General features: G+C 29.4%; 2 protein-coding genes across 2 annotated transcripts in view; both read left to right on the top strand.

Annotated features, from left to right (window-relative positions):
• The first annotated feature begins 1,639 nt into the window (after positions 1-1,639).
• LOC106688428 (uncharacterized) lies at positions 1,640-8,100 on the top strand. Its single transcript, XM_014432871.2, has 3 exons — positions 1,640-1,914; positions 5,057-5,305; positions 7,871-8,100. Exons 1-3 carry the CDS (start codon positions 1,741-1,743, stop codon positions 8,030-8,032), a joined length of 585 nt encoding a protein of 194 aa, XP_014288357.1. The 5' UTR covers positions 1,640-1,740; the 3' UTR covers positions 8,033-8,100.
• Positions 8,101-11,705: 3,605 nt separating this feature from the next.
• LOC106688430 (microsomal glutathione S-transferase 1) overlaps positions 11,706-18,045 on the top strand; it is a 10,144-nt gene continuing 3,804 nt past the window's right edge. The window contains exon 1 of the mRNA XM_014432876.3: positions 11,706-11,916. Coding sequence (XP_014288362.1) covers positions 11,779-11,916 — 138 coding nt within the window. The 5' untranslated portion in view covers positions 11,706-11,778. The remainder of the gene's footprint in view (positions 11,917-18,045) is intronic.

Genomic DNA, 18,045 nt, shown 5'->3' with positions numbered 1-18,045 from the left:
TGACCCTGTGAAACACATAAAAGGAAGGGAGTCAGTCTGTCTGCGGTCTAAGAAAAGACCCAAATAGTAATTTAACTATTGATTTTGTGCCAACGTTTCGCCCAACTTTTCAGGGTTTCATCAGGGCTAAAAAAACTAAAATTATATAACAGAGTAAGAAAATAAAATAACATGAAATAAACCAAGGTATGGATAAAAATATGTTAAAATTTATTTAAAAATGAATAAAATAATTAAATTTAATTTAGCTAAGAACATCTCTGTACTTAATCAGTCTAAACCTTACAATCTGAATGTTCATTTTACTTTCATTTACTTATATATGGAATATGTATTGTACTTATATATGGAAGAGTTGCCATCATGCAAAATTTCGACGGAAATGCATGTTTTGAGGTCCCCTGAGCCCCAAAAAAAATTGGTCCCACAAAATGGTCTGTGTGAACAGCAGCGCTCAAAAACGAAACTGAAATTTTTCCTGTATGTATATATGCCTGGGATGAGACAGCAACTATCGACAGACCGCCTGTGTCACTTTGCAGAATCAATTATTCACTTTTTTGATTTTCTCAAAAACTGCTACAACAATTTTGATTAAATTTAGTATGTCAATGTAATACTAAATTATCTTTAATATCAGCTAGGTCTTATCCTCGCTGAAATAGTTTAATTGGACTTAAATACCTAATAATCAAAAAATCTTCCCCTGAAGTACCTCTAATTTTGTTTATTTCAAATAAGTAACCAGTTCTTATTGTTAGTAATAATAAGCAATGGTTAAACACGAAGTATTAAAGAATTTTATGATTAAATAAAAGAGAAAAAAGGAAAAATAGAGTTCTAACGGGAAAAGTCGAGACTGCCCGATCTTTCCCGATTCGATTACAGATTCTTTTGTTAAACTGTTGTGTTCTTAGCGGGGAAAAAATTTATAATCGTTATTTCCACCTTCAGAAGTCCTAAAATACAAATTTTAAAAGCAAATTAAAAAAAAAATTTTGGTTCATAGTCTTCCCTGGTCTTCAGATTTATAATAATTATTTTTTTTTTAATTACTAAGTAGGGATAACCTCAACACGAGCCCATCAATCAATATAAAATTTGGGGATGTGTCTAGGATGGTTAGGGCTGGTTAGGGCTGGTGAGTGAAAATTATGTGCGGGATGGTGCGCAATCCACCAGATGTTTTTGGTTTTACTGTAATTTTGGCTTAACGTGTAGGGATCCCTCAAGAGGCAGCATCTATATATTAATTTAACTAATTAATTTTATTTACTTTAAAGAACAGAGCCTTCTGTCAAGAATCCTAATATCTCAAAAAACCTTTAAATATTAGAAACTAAGGGTGTACAGTGCAATGCTCGAAGCAATCCATCAAGACGCCTCTACACAACAATGAACGCCAATACAATTAGCAAGAGACCACGTGGGAAGCCAAAAAGCAGACATATAGACAGAATCGACAAAGATGCGAAAGACCTGCCCGGAGAAAGCTAAGTGGCAGTAGCCCAAGACAGGGAGGCGCCGAGAAGGCTGCTTTGGGTGTTCAATGATCTACAAGGTCTGCAGGGCCGGCCGAAAAAAAATTTCTTTGCTTACAATTTAATTTAAATGGCCCCGTTTCGATAAATCATATGCAAAACACATGTTCCAATAATGCATTCACAAACTTAGTTTTTAGAAATCGTAGTTTATACAAGAAGATCTAGGTTATAGTAAGATCCTTAGGATCCAGAGAAAATGTCAAAATGCCGCACCATCAACCTGGCTCTGGTGTCGATGGACAAGCTGAAGCAGATGGAGTGCAAAGTGCAGAAGATTACGCCGAAGAAGCCGAAGGACAAAGCAACCTTCTGCCCACCTTTGCCTGCGATGCCCGCGCCACCGGGTCCTGTGTCCAAGAAGAACATAATGGTATGAGCTCCCTATATTCGACATTCCATCAAACTGGTGTGAGCTCCCTATGTTCGACATTCCATCAAACTTTTCATGATTAAGAAACAAACCACCTTAAATTTGACCCAATTAACATTTTTACACTTGTGGCGCATAAGAGTATTCTTTAATGATAAGTGTTCATTCGTTGCTAGAATTGGTCAGATTAGACCATAAAGATATTTTTTATGCTGAAAAATCGTTTGTTGAAAGGGAACTTCTGCACGGTCAATCGTGTATTTTACTGTAATACTGATGGACTGATGGATTAGTAAGAATATTTTGAATTCCAATCATTCAAAATTCAAAGTTGAATTTATTTTGTGATTCACTTTTCTCATTCGGAGCCAAAATAGCTTTTTATTTATTATGAATCGAAAGAGTAACTGCACAACATCCAGACTGTTGGATCATTCAGAAGTAAGAATAAGCTGGAGTGATAATGCATGGTCTTCTTGATTTAAGTCATTCATGTCAGTCTAGTTTTTGAATGACTGTCAGTCCGACTGACCATGTAAAGGTTCCTTATGCAGGATCTATACCAGAGCTGGCCAACAAGTCAATCGCGGTCGACCGGTCACTCGCAATGTCGCGGTGGAAATCCGTGTCCCATGGACTTTGGAGCAATTGAAGGTGACAAAACTTACTACCAATAGCTTAATCTATTCTGGGAATTGCTAGAATTATGACAGCTTCACACTGTGATCTCCGCCTATCCAGAACAATATACATTTTGACTTCTGTTTTACAATTATACCCGATCGTAACGCGTGATTGCTACAGTTACGGCTCCACTCATTGAAGAACACAGTCAGTTAGCTGGAATATTTGGTAGTGTCACACAGTAGCTTCTTTTCTTTCGTATTAACAGTATTATTATTAATGAATATTATTAGTGATAGTGACCACGTCGAGTTTCAACTTTCCTTCTGTTTAAAATGCAAGTGCTTTTTCTTTGTTTTAAATTAAACAGCTTTTCTTACCTATCTATTTACTTGATAAGTGAGCATTCTCGGCAACAGATCTATAAACAGTGGTCATTACAATGAGAGAAAAACAAGTGACAGTTTTACAAATTTATTAGGAATAACAATAATTCTATTTACATTAAGAAGTCAGCATTGTAAACCGTAATAAATAAATTGTAACATCAACATACTTCTTGTAAATTTAAATGTATCTATATTAGATTTTAATATACTTATACTGCTGTCACCGATCGTAATATGCAGTATTGTTATTATTTGTTTTAATGTTATAGAGATAATTACCGCAGTTGAGAAGTTTTTGAATTGTATGGGCAAATATTTAATTCAATATTTATTCCTTAAATTTTAGTAAACCGGAAAAATCTAAAACTTATCAGGTCAGTGAAGAATGGGAACTTGATTACTTTTTTACAATGGTGAATGATTAATGTTGTAGTTTAATTTAAAATATAAAATATTGGCTGGAATGCACCTTATGGTCCACAGTGTATAAACATAAAATGCATTTCACACCCCTCCTCACCACTTAGACTACGCCATTTCACACCCCTCCTCACAACTTACACTACGCCATTTCACACCCCTCCTCACCACTTAGACTACGCCATTTCACACCCCTCCTCACAACTTACACTACGCCATTTCACACCCCTCCTCACAACTTACACTACGCCATTTCACACCCCTCCTCACAACTTACACTACGCCATTTCACACCCCTCCTCACCAATTAGACTACGCCATTTCACACCCCTCCTCACCACTTAGACTACGCCATTTCACACTCCTCCTCACCACTTAGACTACGCCATTTTACACCCCTTTTCACCACTTAGATTACGCCTACTCTATGAGGAGAGTAGGTTGGTAGATGACAACAATTGATAGAAATTATTCTGCATAGCCAATGAATCCAACTTTCCTTCTAGATTCGTTTATCAATTATTTACTAATTTAATTACCCAAACATATATTAAAAAAAAAATTATATTAGTTTTGTGTTACACGAAAAATAAACTGTTGAAGATAATTTACAATATTCAAAACAAAGTATTTACACAGACTCGATAGACTTTTAAAACATACAATCTTAGAATGAGTTAATTATTGAATCTGAAGGGTGGAAAATTGTTTAATTAATTATTATAGATATAAGTGTGAAGCCTGATTAAATAATACTTTAACTTGCTGTTATTTGTTCTGTTCAATTACTCTAAGGGTTATAATTCACTTTTTTATATGAAAACATATACTTTTTTTTTATTCAAGCAATTGTTATAATTATAATGAAGAGAAGAAAGTGGATATATATATATATATATATGAGGAGAAGATGGTTGGGGTTGCGGTCAGAAAATAACACAAATAAGTTTTAAAAACTTATTTAATAGTGCTAACCTTTCGGCCAGAATTTCCAGCCTTCATCAGGGCTAAGAACAAAGAACAAGATAACAACAAATGAATAAATAAAAAGAAAAACATATACAGAATGACTAAACTGAATAATTTTACAATTATTGTTCTTTGACAAAGGCTGGAAATTCTGGCCGAAACGTTGGCACCATTAAAGAAGTTTTTGAAACTTATTTGTGTTATTTTCTGACTGCACCCCCAACCATCTTCTTCTCATATAAATTATCCACGGTCAACTATGTTCTCACCATCATATAATTGTTATAGTCAATATGTTGAAAACCAAAATGGAATATCCTACATTGTGAAAATTGATTATAAAACTAATAAATTTTTAAAATCCCTTCCTTGATAAGATAAATGTTACCAAGCCCCTTTACAAATCTGTTAACCTACCCTCCTCCCCATTATCTGTTATTGCACTATGTTTATACCTCATTTACTTCACCACCCTTCCATTGTATTTTACTATAATTGTAACTACTTCTACATATTTAAGTACTTATTATCTAAGTATTATTTCATTATATTTCTATAGCTTACTACATTCCTCTTTTTTTACAAACTGTCTATTTGGAATTTAATTGTTGTATCATATTTACAATGTTTGTATCTCGTTGCCATGTAGCCATGATGAAGTCCTGCAAAGTGGGACGCAACGTTGGTTACCAATAAATATTTTATTAATTACTATTTTGAAATAATTTTTATTTTTACAGATTTGTACAGTACGACCGATGGAGTTTCAAGCACCACCAGTTCCTTGTGTATGCCCACCCTGTCCTCCTTGTAAAACATACGCTGAAAGAAGTGCAGAATTGTTGAGAACTGGTATGAAGTTATTCATTATGTATATTGCTGCCAGGTGGACTATTGACAACAAAATTTGGGGTGATCACAAGGGAACAACTGATTTCATGATTGGATTTATAGAAGCTAATTTCCCTAAGAAAGGTACACTTACCCAGGTAGGTCTTCCTGAAAGGTATTTTTAGATCTTCTAAATTGACTTCATTATTATCACTTACTTATATGACTTTAAAGAAGATTATTTAACAAGCAAGTTAAAACAAAATAGATCAGATTTTAGCTTGAAGGTCTGATTATTTGGAAAACCCTTGTTGTGTCTGACTATTGAATATTTTAGAACTTGAAAAAAGGAGAAGCAACACTGGTCATATTTTCCCTTCATTTTTATTCGAAAAACAGATTGACTGTTTTATTGATGCCTAAAACTGGAGAAAAAATGTGGCCTTCAAATCCCACTTTATTGACATGGATTCAATTCACATATACATTTTTGAGTCTTTAACTCAATTGGGAGGGGCTATGGAGTTGCTAAAACCTTAACAATTTTCTTTGGACTGAAATTCATCCCCCTTGTGGTGGTATTGACCTGCCAAAATAACAATGAAGTATACTTCATCCCAGCTCATTTGATAAAAAAAAGACTATTGTAGGTTCCTAAGTCCAGGGAAGAAAACGTTTATAGTATTCTAGAGTGTATGAAACAGTATAGAATGAATTGGAACGCTCTCTTCCAATGTGAACTTCAATGGAGTGCAAAAATCTATCATTTTTGAAGAAAATATGACAAAATGTAAATTAAAATTCAATCAATGATATCATGATTAGATCATGCAGTAAATGCTCTTAATAGACAGATTTTTTTTTTTTAATATTTTAAAATTTATTCCACTGGTGAACAATACTTATTATTAACTTCTATCTGAAATGTTTATCTTAATAAAGCTGATAAAAATAATTAATTTATTGAAATAGTAGTATTGAAACAATGACGTACATACATACTGAATTAAAACTTTTCAGCATTTCAAATTTATATTATTTTCAGTACAATTTTTTCATATGAGTATCGTCAACTATAATATATTAAAACATGTTTTTAAAAGTTATTTAAGTATACAAACTGAAAGGTGAAAGCTCTGTAAAACATTAGTACATGATACATGAATAAATGAGTGGAAAGAAGATGCAATGATACTTGTTCTGTACACTTGTCCTAGCCTAATACCCTACTGAAAATTTAATTAAACTTTTTACTTAAATTGAAACACTTAGATGCAAAGGAATATGTTACAATGGCCAAATAATTGATTTTGGGAATAACAGCTGTATAGCTTGTACTGAATTAAAAATTCTCCATAGTTCACAAAAGTTTTCAAATTATTGGAAGATCATTGATTGACCATCTGTAATATATATAAGGAATATAGTCCGTCCGGGTATGGTGAAAACAACTCAAGTAATAATTAAACTATTTAATGTGAGCCTACATTTTGCTCCATCTTGTAAGGCTTCATTATAGCTAAAAAAGATATAAACAACTAAAATTGAGTTTTACAGTGAAAAGAATAAATAAATATATACGTATTTAAATTTTTAAAAATTTAACTTTATTCATGCTTTTCATTGCAAATGTCAATTTTAGTTGTTGGTATCTTCTTTGGCCATGATAAAAATCTACAAGTTGACATGAAATATTGACTCAGATTAAATAGTTTATTTTATATTTGAGTTATTTTTCCCAAACCTGGACCATCTTCCTTTTAGGTTTTCAAATTATGTTTTATTCAAAAATTCTCAAGTGTATTGTCTCAATACAGATTTAAGTGGTAAAGATTAGTTAAAAATAATTATTTTAAGAGTCACAAGCACCTTTTAGATTTGATAATAATTGTAATTAGAGTAATTTACTTTCAACTTGGTTGAAATTTACTTCTAAAATGACTCATTTTCCAGTATTTTTCAATAGATTGATTTTTTTTTTTCAAATGTATATTTTTCCCTTAAAAATTATTTTCTACCAACAAAAAATTATTACGATTTCCTTTAATTGTTAATTGTAAGAAGAGGAGACAGGAGGATTTATTTAGTAGTTTACAAAAGTACCTTCTGAATGCAGCACCAGTCAAATGAGCCACTTGAATCTGTTGGTCAGTCAATACTTTTAATATTACTAAATAACTTGAAGTTTTATATCTTGTTACTTACACGAATCAGTTAATATATCTACAATTTATTTTCAAAGTTTAAATTCTTTAAATTGTCTAATTTGAAATATGAAAATGTCCTTTTTATGTCATAGTAAATTACCAACATCACGAAATTTAAAAAGTATGTTTCAAGAAATTTAAAGGCATCAAATTCTTTCATAGTTTATATTTTTTTATTTATTCTATATTACTGTTAAAAACAAAAGATTATTAATTATTTCAAATACACAATATTAAAGGTATCTTAGCAGAAGCTTAATGGAACATTTGGTATCAAAGCTCTGTCAGACTATTTCAATGATGATATTAAAATTGTTATTGCCATTTCTGAAGAAATGCTAAAAAAGCGCTGAATCAATTATATAAAATGATACTTCTAGCAACATGTTATATTTTTAAGTTATGTTAGTATTGCATTTAAGATAAAATTAGTATAATAAGTGGCTAATATTATAAACTGAAAATAAATGAATGAGTAAAGCAATTATAATAACTTTATCTGATAAATTTTCATAGTTGCCTGACCTTGGACTTCTTAAGTACAAAATATTACGAGCCTGGGACTCGGCGATTGGCAACTTTTTCTATTACTCATTTGGATTACCATTGAAAATAATTGCACAATTTAGGAGCAGTCCGGCAGAAGAAGAAGAACCTATTGACTGGTGTGAAAATTGATCAATATTTCTATTTGTTTGCAAAATACAAGTTATGTCAGTATAAATACAAAAATTGAAAATTTTAAATACGCTTTACTTTTAATGAAATAGAACAAAATACCTTCAATTAGACACAGTTTATATTGAATGATAATAATGAAATACTGATGATAATGAAATACTGATCAAATACTATTCTTGATAATGTTTTCAAGGCTACAAAAATGGCTGAACCTTAGACTTTTTTTAAAAATTAAAACAATCCCAACAGCTCTAAGAATATTATAACTTAACAGACAGTTATTCCCAATGAATTATACTACCAATTATTAAATTTAAAGCTGAGAATAAGTCACCAATTTTAATTTATAAACAATATGTCCTATGTTTCGGTTTTCATGCCATCTTCAGGAACAAAAATTTAAGTTACACTCCAGTTATGAAGTCTGTACAGGTATAATCATTTCCTGCAAATAAAATTTTGGTTCTTGAAGATGGTATGTAAGTCGAAACATAGAACATAACGTTTATAAATTAAAATTGGTGAAATATTCTTGCATTTGAATTTACTTTCATCTTAAATAAATTTCATACATGCAATTGTTATTGGACAAATGAGAATGTAAGGTATATTATATGATGTAATAGAACCATCAGATTCTTTTTATTATCGATTAAAGATTATATATACATTCTCTCCACTTACATACACATTGATGTTATATACAGAAACAATTTTTATTTATTATTTAAGTTTTTAAAATAAAAATGACCCTCTCATATTTCCTTTTACGTTTGTGTCAATATTGTCACAAGTTCTGTTAAGAGAAGAAGTCCACAGCTACTATACTTATGAATTATCCAAACAATTGTTTCTCACTACTTGGTTTCTGATGTTACCTAATATCAGGCTTGAGTATATTGAAATAAGACTTTATTTTATAACAAATAGTCATCAACATTGTATTAATTTAAAAAGAATAATTTCTTTCATATTGTTCAGTATTTTTTAACGATTTTAGATTGAAATGTTAGAAAATTATAGTATTCATACAGGTGTATGAATTTTATAGTATTCACCTGTATTAAGGGTGTATAATATTATATCTCAGAAGGCTATGACCTTTGATGGAGACTGCCACCTATTATATCCATATTATATAATAATATAATATAAAATAACTCTGTTTTATAATAATTCTGTTTTATGATTTTATTGATCAGATATAACATTTATTTATATTTACAATTTTGCATAATTAAATATTGCATAACTAATATGTGGTAATAGGTTAGCGCACTCCTATGATCATTTGAAGGTTCTTAAAAATGGGTTTTAAACAATACACTAGTCAAAATCATAAGTTTATTCAATATTTGAAAAGTAAAAAACTAATATTAAGAAATGAAATTAATGGTCTTTTTTTTTTATTTTTGATGAACAAGTTATGAAGTGCTCAATCTTTCTTGAAGGAATGTACTTCCCATTTCATTCTTGGTTTTAATTTATGGAGTTAGTTGTCTGTTATTAAAGCAATCAAGTATGATTCATCAAGGTTGGAGTTATTTTTCAATATTTTATGATAAGTTAATTTATGGCTTAGGAATTATTAGTAGCAATATTTTGAAATTGATAAGGTCTATATTAACTCCTGCAACTTTTTGTGTTGGTTTTTAGAATGGTTGTGAAACAAAGAGATAATATCCTCTGACTATATCCTTCTCTGTTATAAAGACTAAATGTTATATTTTTCCTCATGTGAATAAGTACAATATGTTTAAAATAATATATAATTATGTGAAGGAGAAACCTAATTCAAATCGAGTACTACCTTTTTCTACCATGGGTACTTGAAGGTCTTAGTGAAATAATTATCTTTGCATTGAGGTGTTTGTTCTGTTGAAACTCTGACTATAATATCTGGAGGTGAGGGGCTTCCCCAAAATATATTTCCAATTTTTATTTTTTTTCTGATCCCTCTAAAACATAATAAACATGAAATTAGTAGGTTGCATTAGGTGTGGTTACATAATCTGAGTTGGTTACTTACCTTTTTCTACCTTTGGTACTTGAAGGTGTACATTGAGATACTTATCTGGTGTTCTAGTGTGTCCAAACCATATGGATTCGATTTATGAAAAATTTGGAGGGGCCTCTTAGTGATGATTGAATTTATTTCCATTTTTTTTTTTTTTTTCCGATCCCTCTAAAACAGAAAAACAATTAATTAATAGGTTGCATTACGTATGGTTACATAATTCAAATTTGATATTACTTTTTTCTACCGATGGTTCTTGAAAGTATACAGTTGAATACTAATCTTGTTGTTTTGATGTGTCCGATCCATATAAATTCTACAAGAAAATATCTAGAAGTGAGGGGCCTCCTCATGTTGATTAAGCAGAGAAGAGAAAATAGTTAATATTTACAGACAAAAGATAATGTTAAATAATAAAAAATAAACAAACAATCAGAAGTCGTAAAAAGAGTAGAGGAGGGGGGTGCATGAGAAGGAGTTATAGGGTAATGTTTAAAGGGTTTTTGGAAACTTTTCTGCCCTGCCACCTCGCAGGAAGAGGGGATGTGGTGACAACCCCTCACAACAGCCGAGTGTTCTAAACCATAGACCTCTGGCAACATAATATGAATTATTTCCAATTTTTTTTTCCAATCCCTCTAAAACAGAAAAAACATTAAATTAATGGGTTGCATTGCGCAGGGTTTCATAATTCAAATTGAATATTACCTTTTTCTACCCATGCTACTTGAAGGTATACTGTGAAATACTTATCTTCTTGTTTTGATGTGTCTGTTTTATATGAATTCTACTAGAAAATATCTGGAGGTGAGGAGAGGACCCTTGGTTATTAATATCTTTAGGCCTAAAAAAAAAAAATATTCACAATTGAACTAACCTAGGTTATTAATATGTTTAGGCCTGAAAAGGCCATCAAGAGTCACTCCCTGGATGTAAAAGACTAGCTTTAAGAGACGTATTTAATCTTTATTCATTGTATAAATGTCTTTAAAAATGTAATAGAACATTATATGGCTTTTGCAAAATAAAAGTTTAGATATTTAAAAGAAATTAAAACGAGATGGTTATTCCTTAAATAGTGATTTCCGTTGTGGTTGCTAGGTTGTGCCAGAGACTGTAATAGTTTTTCTTGGTCACTTTGGCTGTAACATTAGCTCCTAAAAATTTTAGTTTACTGAATATACATCTATCGTAAACATCTGGAAATAAGAAATAACAAATTGTAAAAGGAAATAACAATTTTAAAAAGAAAACATACAAGGAAATGCGGAAGATAGTGACAACGCATTAGTTCTCTTGGTGGCTACAAGAATCACTAATTACAGTCAAGAATCTTCAAAAGTGCTCATTAATTTTGCAAAACAAAATAAAAGCATCACAATTATAAACAGAGATACTGGAGTAAAATGGTGGGACTTCAATTTAATATTCAAAATTAATACGGGCCCGACCTCCAATGAAAAGATAAGTAGGGTTGTTTGTCTTTATTGAGGGAGCAGAAGACAACAGCTGTCATCTGCTGAAAGCAATGATAATAGTGTAAAAAGGAATTTCGAATTTTTTGAAATTCCCGCCACTCACAATATGACATATCGATGTTTATATATCGATACCCGGCGTGACTTGCGCCCTGTTCTCGATAAAAGGGTAATGTTTTGAGTCGTTCTCTCAGTCGGTGAGGAGTTGATGAGAAGTACTCTTGAACACGGTCTGATTTAGCAAAGAAATGGCCTTCCCTCAAATAGCTGATTTAATGTCTCTCGATAATCCTGCCTTCAGGGCCTATATATTTTACAATAGCATTTTAATTTTGAAAATGCTTTGTATGGCACCTTTGACAGCAAGGCTAAGAATGGCCAAGAAGGTATGTTTTATTTATTATTTCCTATACAAACAAATAATATAATATGAATTCACTTCTAGTTTATGTTGGAAGATTCTAATTAATTTTGTTTAGATTATGTTTGTCCTGAAATTGTTTATTTATTGCTGTCATGAGAACATATTTATATCATAGGTTTATGTTTTTGTAATATCTTTTTGAAAGGAATATGGTCCGGGTGCGGTCAAGAAAAACTCAAATAGTAGAAATATACTAATTTAATGAGCCTTGGCTCATTTGGAGTTTGGCTCATTAAATTAGTATATTTCTACTATTTGAGTTTTTCTTGACCGCACCCGGACCATATTCCTTTCATCTTCACACACGGTCAATCAATAATCTTCCAGTAATATCTTTTTGGTTTTCATGACCAAATATTCTTTTTTGGCAAATTATAAATTAACTTTTATTTAATTTTCCTTCGCTTTTTAGCTCATCATGTTAAAAGTAATTAATCTGTTGATATTAGAAGTCATTTTCATTAATTTAATTTTCACTTTCGGAAATTTATTGTTTTCTATCGGATGAATGTAGTTTTAAACTTCATTGTCTATTTATTTTCATTAAAAACCCTTTAGATGTCATAGATTTTTTTTAATTCTTAAGTTTCTATAAATTAAAATATTATTTAACATTTTTAAGTTGGGATTTACAATTGTATTATCCTTGATTTAGAAATTCATTTTGTATAGTTCACACTATTGTGTAACACCATGAATATTTATTTGTAGTAATACTTTAAACTGTTTTTATATTCTAATATTTGGAATTGAGCATTTATTGTTGACCTACAGGAAAAAAAAAGTTACATTATTGCCTTTTTCAAGGTGTGAATTTTAAATGATTGTTTTTGATTCTGTAAAAATATTGTATTTAAAACTGTAAATGTGCAAGTTATTTTTGATTTTTTTTTACTGTATCATTAGAATCTTACCAAGTTTGGTAACGGAATGATACCCTTTTTTTTTAATACTATTAATTTGTTTTAAAATTCTGTTTTTTAAACCTAAATCAAAAGACTATCAACCAAAAAATCAAGTTTAACTAAGCAATTGCTCATTAAGGTTCTTTTATTTAACATTTTCAGTTAGTCTCTTATGTATATTGTACAAAAAAAAGGAGAGGTCACAGTGTGTCCTCACCAATGTCAATCAAACATTTTGGTGAGTTTACATTTAAAAAATTGTTACGTCTGTTTCATCCAATGGGCCCTAGAAATTGAAAACAAAAAATTGCTGTGAAATTTCTTCATTTAGTAACTTAAGTTCAGAACATGATATTAACATAGTTCTTTCCATAAACATTATTTTATACATACCATTTAAAGAATGTTTAAATAACAAAATAAACAATTCTAATAGATTTGTTTTATACCAATAATCATGGCAGATTTTTTCAGCAAACCAAAAAATCTTTTGTTAAAAATTGATTTTTTTTGGTTCTGAGGTGTTAAAAAATTTTAAGCCTTATTTTAAAGCTATAATCTTGTCTTTATTTTAACTTACTTCATTATTAGTGGACTTGTTAGAAAGAGGAAGAATTTTTTCTTTCCACCCACATAAACAGCTATTACTGTTCTATTATCTGGCTATTAATATTCTGTTATCATAGTGTGATTACAAATGAAAAACAAAATTGAATTTTTTCATAGACAATGTTGATTATAAAATATGTAGGAACAACTGGGTTTAAACAAATCTTGTTTAAAAACATGTATCTATCCTCCAACTTTGGTTTGTAAAAATCAAAGCGTTCTTGAATTATGGACATTCATTTTCTATTTTACACCCTTAAAAATTTAGGAAAATGAATATTGGTTGTTGGTTGGAAAGAGCTCTTTTCTTGGTTCCACATATGTGAAATGCATGACTGCTCTTAGCCTGTGATGGTCTATTATTCTAGTGGCCATTTCAGAATATGGTAGCCTGTGATGGTCCATTATTCTAGTGGCCATTTCAAAATATGGTAGCCTGTGATGGTCCATTATTCTAGTGGCCATTTCAAAATATGGTAGCCTGTGATGGTCCATTATTCTAGTGGCCATTTCAATATGGTAGCCTGTGATGGTCCATTATTCTAGTGGCCATTTCAAAAAATGTTGAAATCAAAATAACATCTTCTCTTTCTTTTACAAACTTTTATTCACTGTACTTTGGGGTATTTTTGATTTCTATTTTTCAATTGTATATAGTCTCATATGTATTTTAATGCATTTTTACAAATAAGTTCACTTACAACTTTGATTTAGTAAAAAATCCTTTAGAATTAATTTTTGTACTTTAAAAAGTTTTATTATTCTGTTTATATTTTCTATAATATTAGTTGTTCTCTGTTCATAGTCTTGACATTGTGCCCAGCATTCATTAGTATATTCCCTTTCCTTTTCTTTGCATACCTTAATGTATTACAATATTGACTTTTTACTTTTTGTAAATAATTGGCATAACAAAGCAAAATATAGATAGAAAATATATATTTTTAATTTGAACTTTTTGTTTTAAACCTTTTTCTTTATATTATAATTTTAAAATATTTCCTCTATGATAATGATAATATTGTGAGCTTAATTATTTTTTTTTACCTGATAAAGTTTTGATCTTATACAATTTCTTAAATAATATCAAATAAAGCAAAAAAAAAAAAAAAAAAGGTGCTTAGTCATTTATCTTTCAAAATTCATTCAAGGTCATTGTAAATAATGATTTTGCAAAATATAGGAGGTTATTAAAATGTTATATACTTGTAATAGATAATAGGATATTTGTTTGTATATTGTACACACCCCCCCCCAAAAAAAAATGATTATTATTATTTACTTTTAACATTATCAATTTATTTGTTATTGATTGTCTCTATTGAAGTCATTCATTTAAATTTAAATATTTTTTAAAATCATACCTCTATACTTACATTTATGGACAGATAACATAGTATTTCATATTGTTTTTAACCACTATAGTTAATGACTTATTTCAATAAGTTTTTAACTAGTATAAGGTACAAAAAGAGACTTGTTAGGATAGTGGAAAAGATATTTGTTAGGATAGTAGTGCTTCTTGCAAGAAATTTTATTGTCATCACTTATAAAATTAAAAAAAATGAATCCATATATTTTTATTATTTGTTTATAGAGATCAGGTATATGTGTGTTAGTGTTTTTTTTTTGTTTTTTTTTAAATTCCCGAGATTGAAACACTACAAAAATATTATTCTCTTCACAAGGATGTATATGTACCCTCCTAAGAAGTTCTTTGTTAAACGTTATGTAGCTTAACGAGAATGATCATTCCGACTAGGTATCATAATGCATCATAAACTTTTATATTTATTATTTTTGTTACAAAAGTACTCACATATTTTTATTTATTATTGTTTCTTTTTTATAACTGGAATTGTACATTTCTGGTAGGGTGCATAAAAAATAAGTACTGATAATAGGTAAGTGGACACATCAAGGAGAGGAATATAGAGATGATATAGAGATCACGAGGAAAGCCAGTATAAAAAGAGTTGAGGCAATGCCATTGATATTCTCATTCATTAAAAGGAAATAATTTGTATATTTACTATACGTGTACATTTGAAAGCCTTTTTTGCCAAATTTAGCTAAATAGTTTTTATGTTAATTTTGGCTAATTTCCAACTGTTATATGTATAAATATTTTGTTTATATTTATTATAGTCGTGACATTAATAAATATATACGTTTATGAATAAAAAGATGCATTTTCTGTAATGATCAAAACTTTGTTAGCCTGAAAATATAAATTTTAATTATCACATTATATTAATATCATCTTATATTATTTTCTGAGAGTTGTGATTATTATGTTCTCTAATAAATGTTATTTTTGCCTCACCTAGTGTTAGTTTTTTTGTAATGGTTGCTGTAAAAATGCTTATTCACTATACAATCTTTATAATTAATTAGATGTAATATCAATATTTTTAGAAGTTGTCTCATGCTACTTAAGAATGAACAATAACAATATTGACTTGATAATGTAGTAGGTATAACTCATACATGATTAGAAAACACAAGATTTTTTTATTCTTGATATTTTTTTCGGTAGAAGCTAGATATAAATCTTAATTATTTTATTGTTGAATTGGAAGTCATTTAACCTCAAAAGAAAAATTTTTAAGAATTGTCTTAATTATTTCATATCTACAAGTATTTCTTACTGTCAACAAGGCTATTTTTAAAAGGCAAAGGAGTGCTTAAGAAACAAAAAACATCAGTTATGCAATGTCTGTTTGTCCTTGGTTCTTCATCCAGGAGACATCAATCATTATTTTTTAATTTGAAAATTAGCTCAAATATCTCCTGCTAGTAATGAATTTTTATATTCATTAAAAATGTTTAAAAATAATTTTTCCTCTGTGTTATTATTATGTCTATGGTTCCTCATACAGGAGATATCTATCATTATTTGTATTTATATTTTTAAAATTTAATTGGTTTGAATATCTCCAGCCAAAAAGAATGTTTAAAGATAATTTTTGTTATTCATTAATAATTATAGGTGGAATTAATAGAACATTTATTATTATTAATTATGAGAGATAGTTGAACGTGGATGACGTACGAGGATAAGATGGTTGGGGGTGCGGTTAAAGTGAAACACAAATAAGTTGGTATAACCTATTTAATTGTGCCTACATTTCGGCTAGAGTTTCTAGCCTTCTTCAGGGCTAAGAACAGAACAAGATATCAACCGCAGTAAGTATAGAAAACAAAAAAGAAAGTATAAACAGAATAACATAAAATGAATAATTTTACAAAATAGAATTAATAAAATGAAGTGATGAGAGAAGCGTGAAATAAAATGTATACATAGGTAATTGTAAAATAACATAATTAAGGAAATGAAATAAAAATTAAGTTATATAATGCAAAGAAGTATGAACATATTAGTTATTAATAACTTAAAAATTGAAATATGGAAAGAAAAAGAAAATTGAGAGGAAATATATGAAGAAAAAGGAAATTGAAATATGGAAAGAAAAAGAAAATTGAGAGGAAGAAACTATATGTAACAATAATAATTGATAAAGAGGCAAAATATAAGTAAAGTATACCATAAGAAATGAATAGAAAAAAAAATAAATATATATATATATATTTTTGAAAACACCAATAATAATATAGTGAACATAACTTATAACATGGGTAAGGAAAATAGATAAAAGTGTAGAACAGAAGGGATGGTAAAATAAAGAAAGGGGGAAGAAAAAAAAAAGAATAAAACGAACCTGTTAGCTTGAAAATCAAACGTCTAATGGATACTGCCCTAATAACGGCCAAACTCTGAATTAAAAAAGCCGTTACAAGAGTGACTAAGTGTTATTAAAGAGGAAACGTTACGAGAGGGTAAAATAAAAATAAAAAAGTATAAAATATTTAGAGGAAGAAAGCGTGTGAGAGGGTGACGACAAATGGTTTATTATTATTATTATTGGAAGATTAATAGTTGACTGTATGTAATATATTAAGGGTATTCATGATCTTTAGTTTAACATGTTAAATGGAGAAATATTTCTTTTGTTTACTATGGTAAGACAATATAACATGGTTGAGAGTCTGTTAAATGGAGAATGACATCATGCTACAGACCAGCTGAGCTCATTACCATTTTGTTTTTTATGTTAGGTTACTTGCTCGTAGTAAGTGTTTGTTTTGTGTATTAATATTGTTTTGGAAGTTTTAAATCTAATAAAGCAATGGATGGGAATAATGTAATGACAGTTGTCAATTAGCACATCTTGATTGTCTTCCTCACAAGTTAGAAGATCAACAACACACTGAGTGGCCAAACTTTCACTTTTCACTCACTTCAGGCATGTTCTAATAAATTACTTAATCAAGACTTAAAAGTAAACAATAACATGAAGCTTTGAAATCAAGGTTATAAGATCAGAAAATTCGCTAGGAGCTCTTATATATTTAACATTTAACATGACTTTAAATAGGGCTGCTCACAATCCTATACTTATAACATTTAACATGATAAAACAGCTACAAACATTATTAATATGATAAAACAATAGAATAGAAATTAAAAGAATGTAAAAAAAAAAGGGAAATGTAATAAGCTAAAAAAATATATA

Source organism: Halyomorpha halys, unplaced genomic scaffold (genome assembly GCF_000696795.3).
Source record: "Halyomorpha halys isolate HHAL.00 unplaced genomic scaffold, Hhal_1.1 Scaffold1127.1, whole genome shotgun sequence".
Lineage (NCBI taxonomy): Eukaryota > Metazoa > Arthropoda > Insecta > Hemiptera > Pentatomidae > Halyomorpha > Halyomorpha halys.
This window is presented reverse-complemented; position numbering and strand designations above follow the sequence as displayed.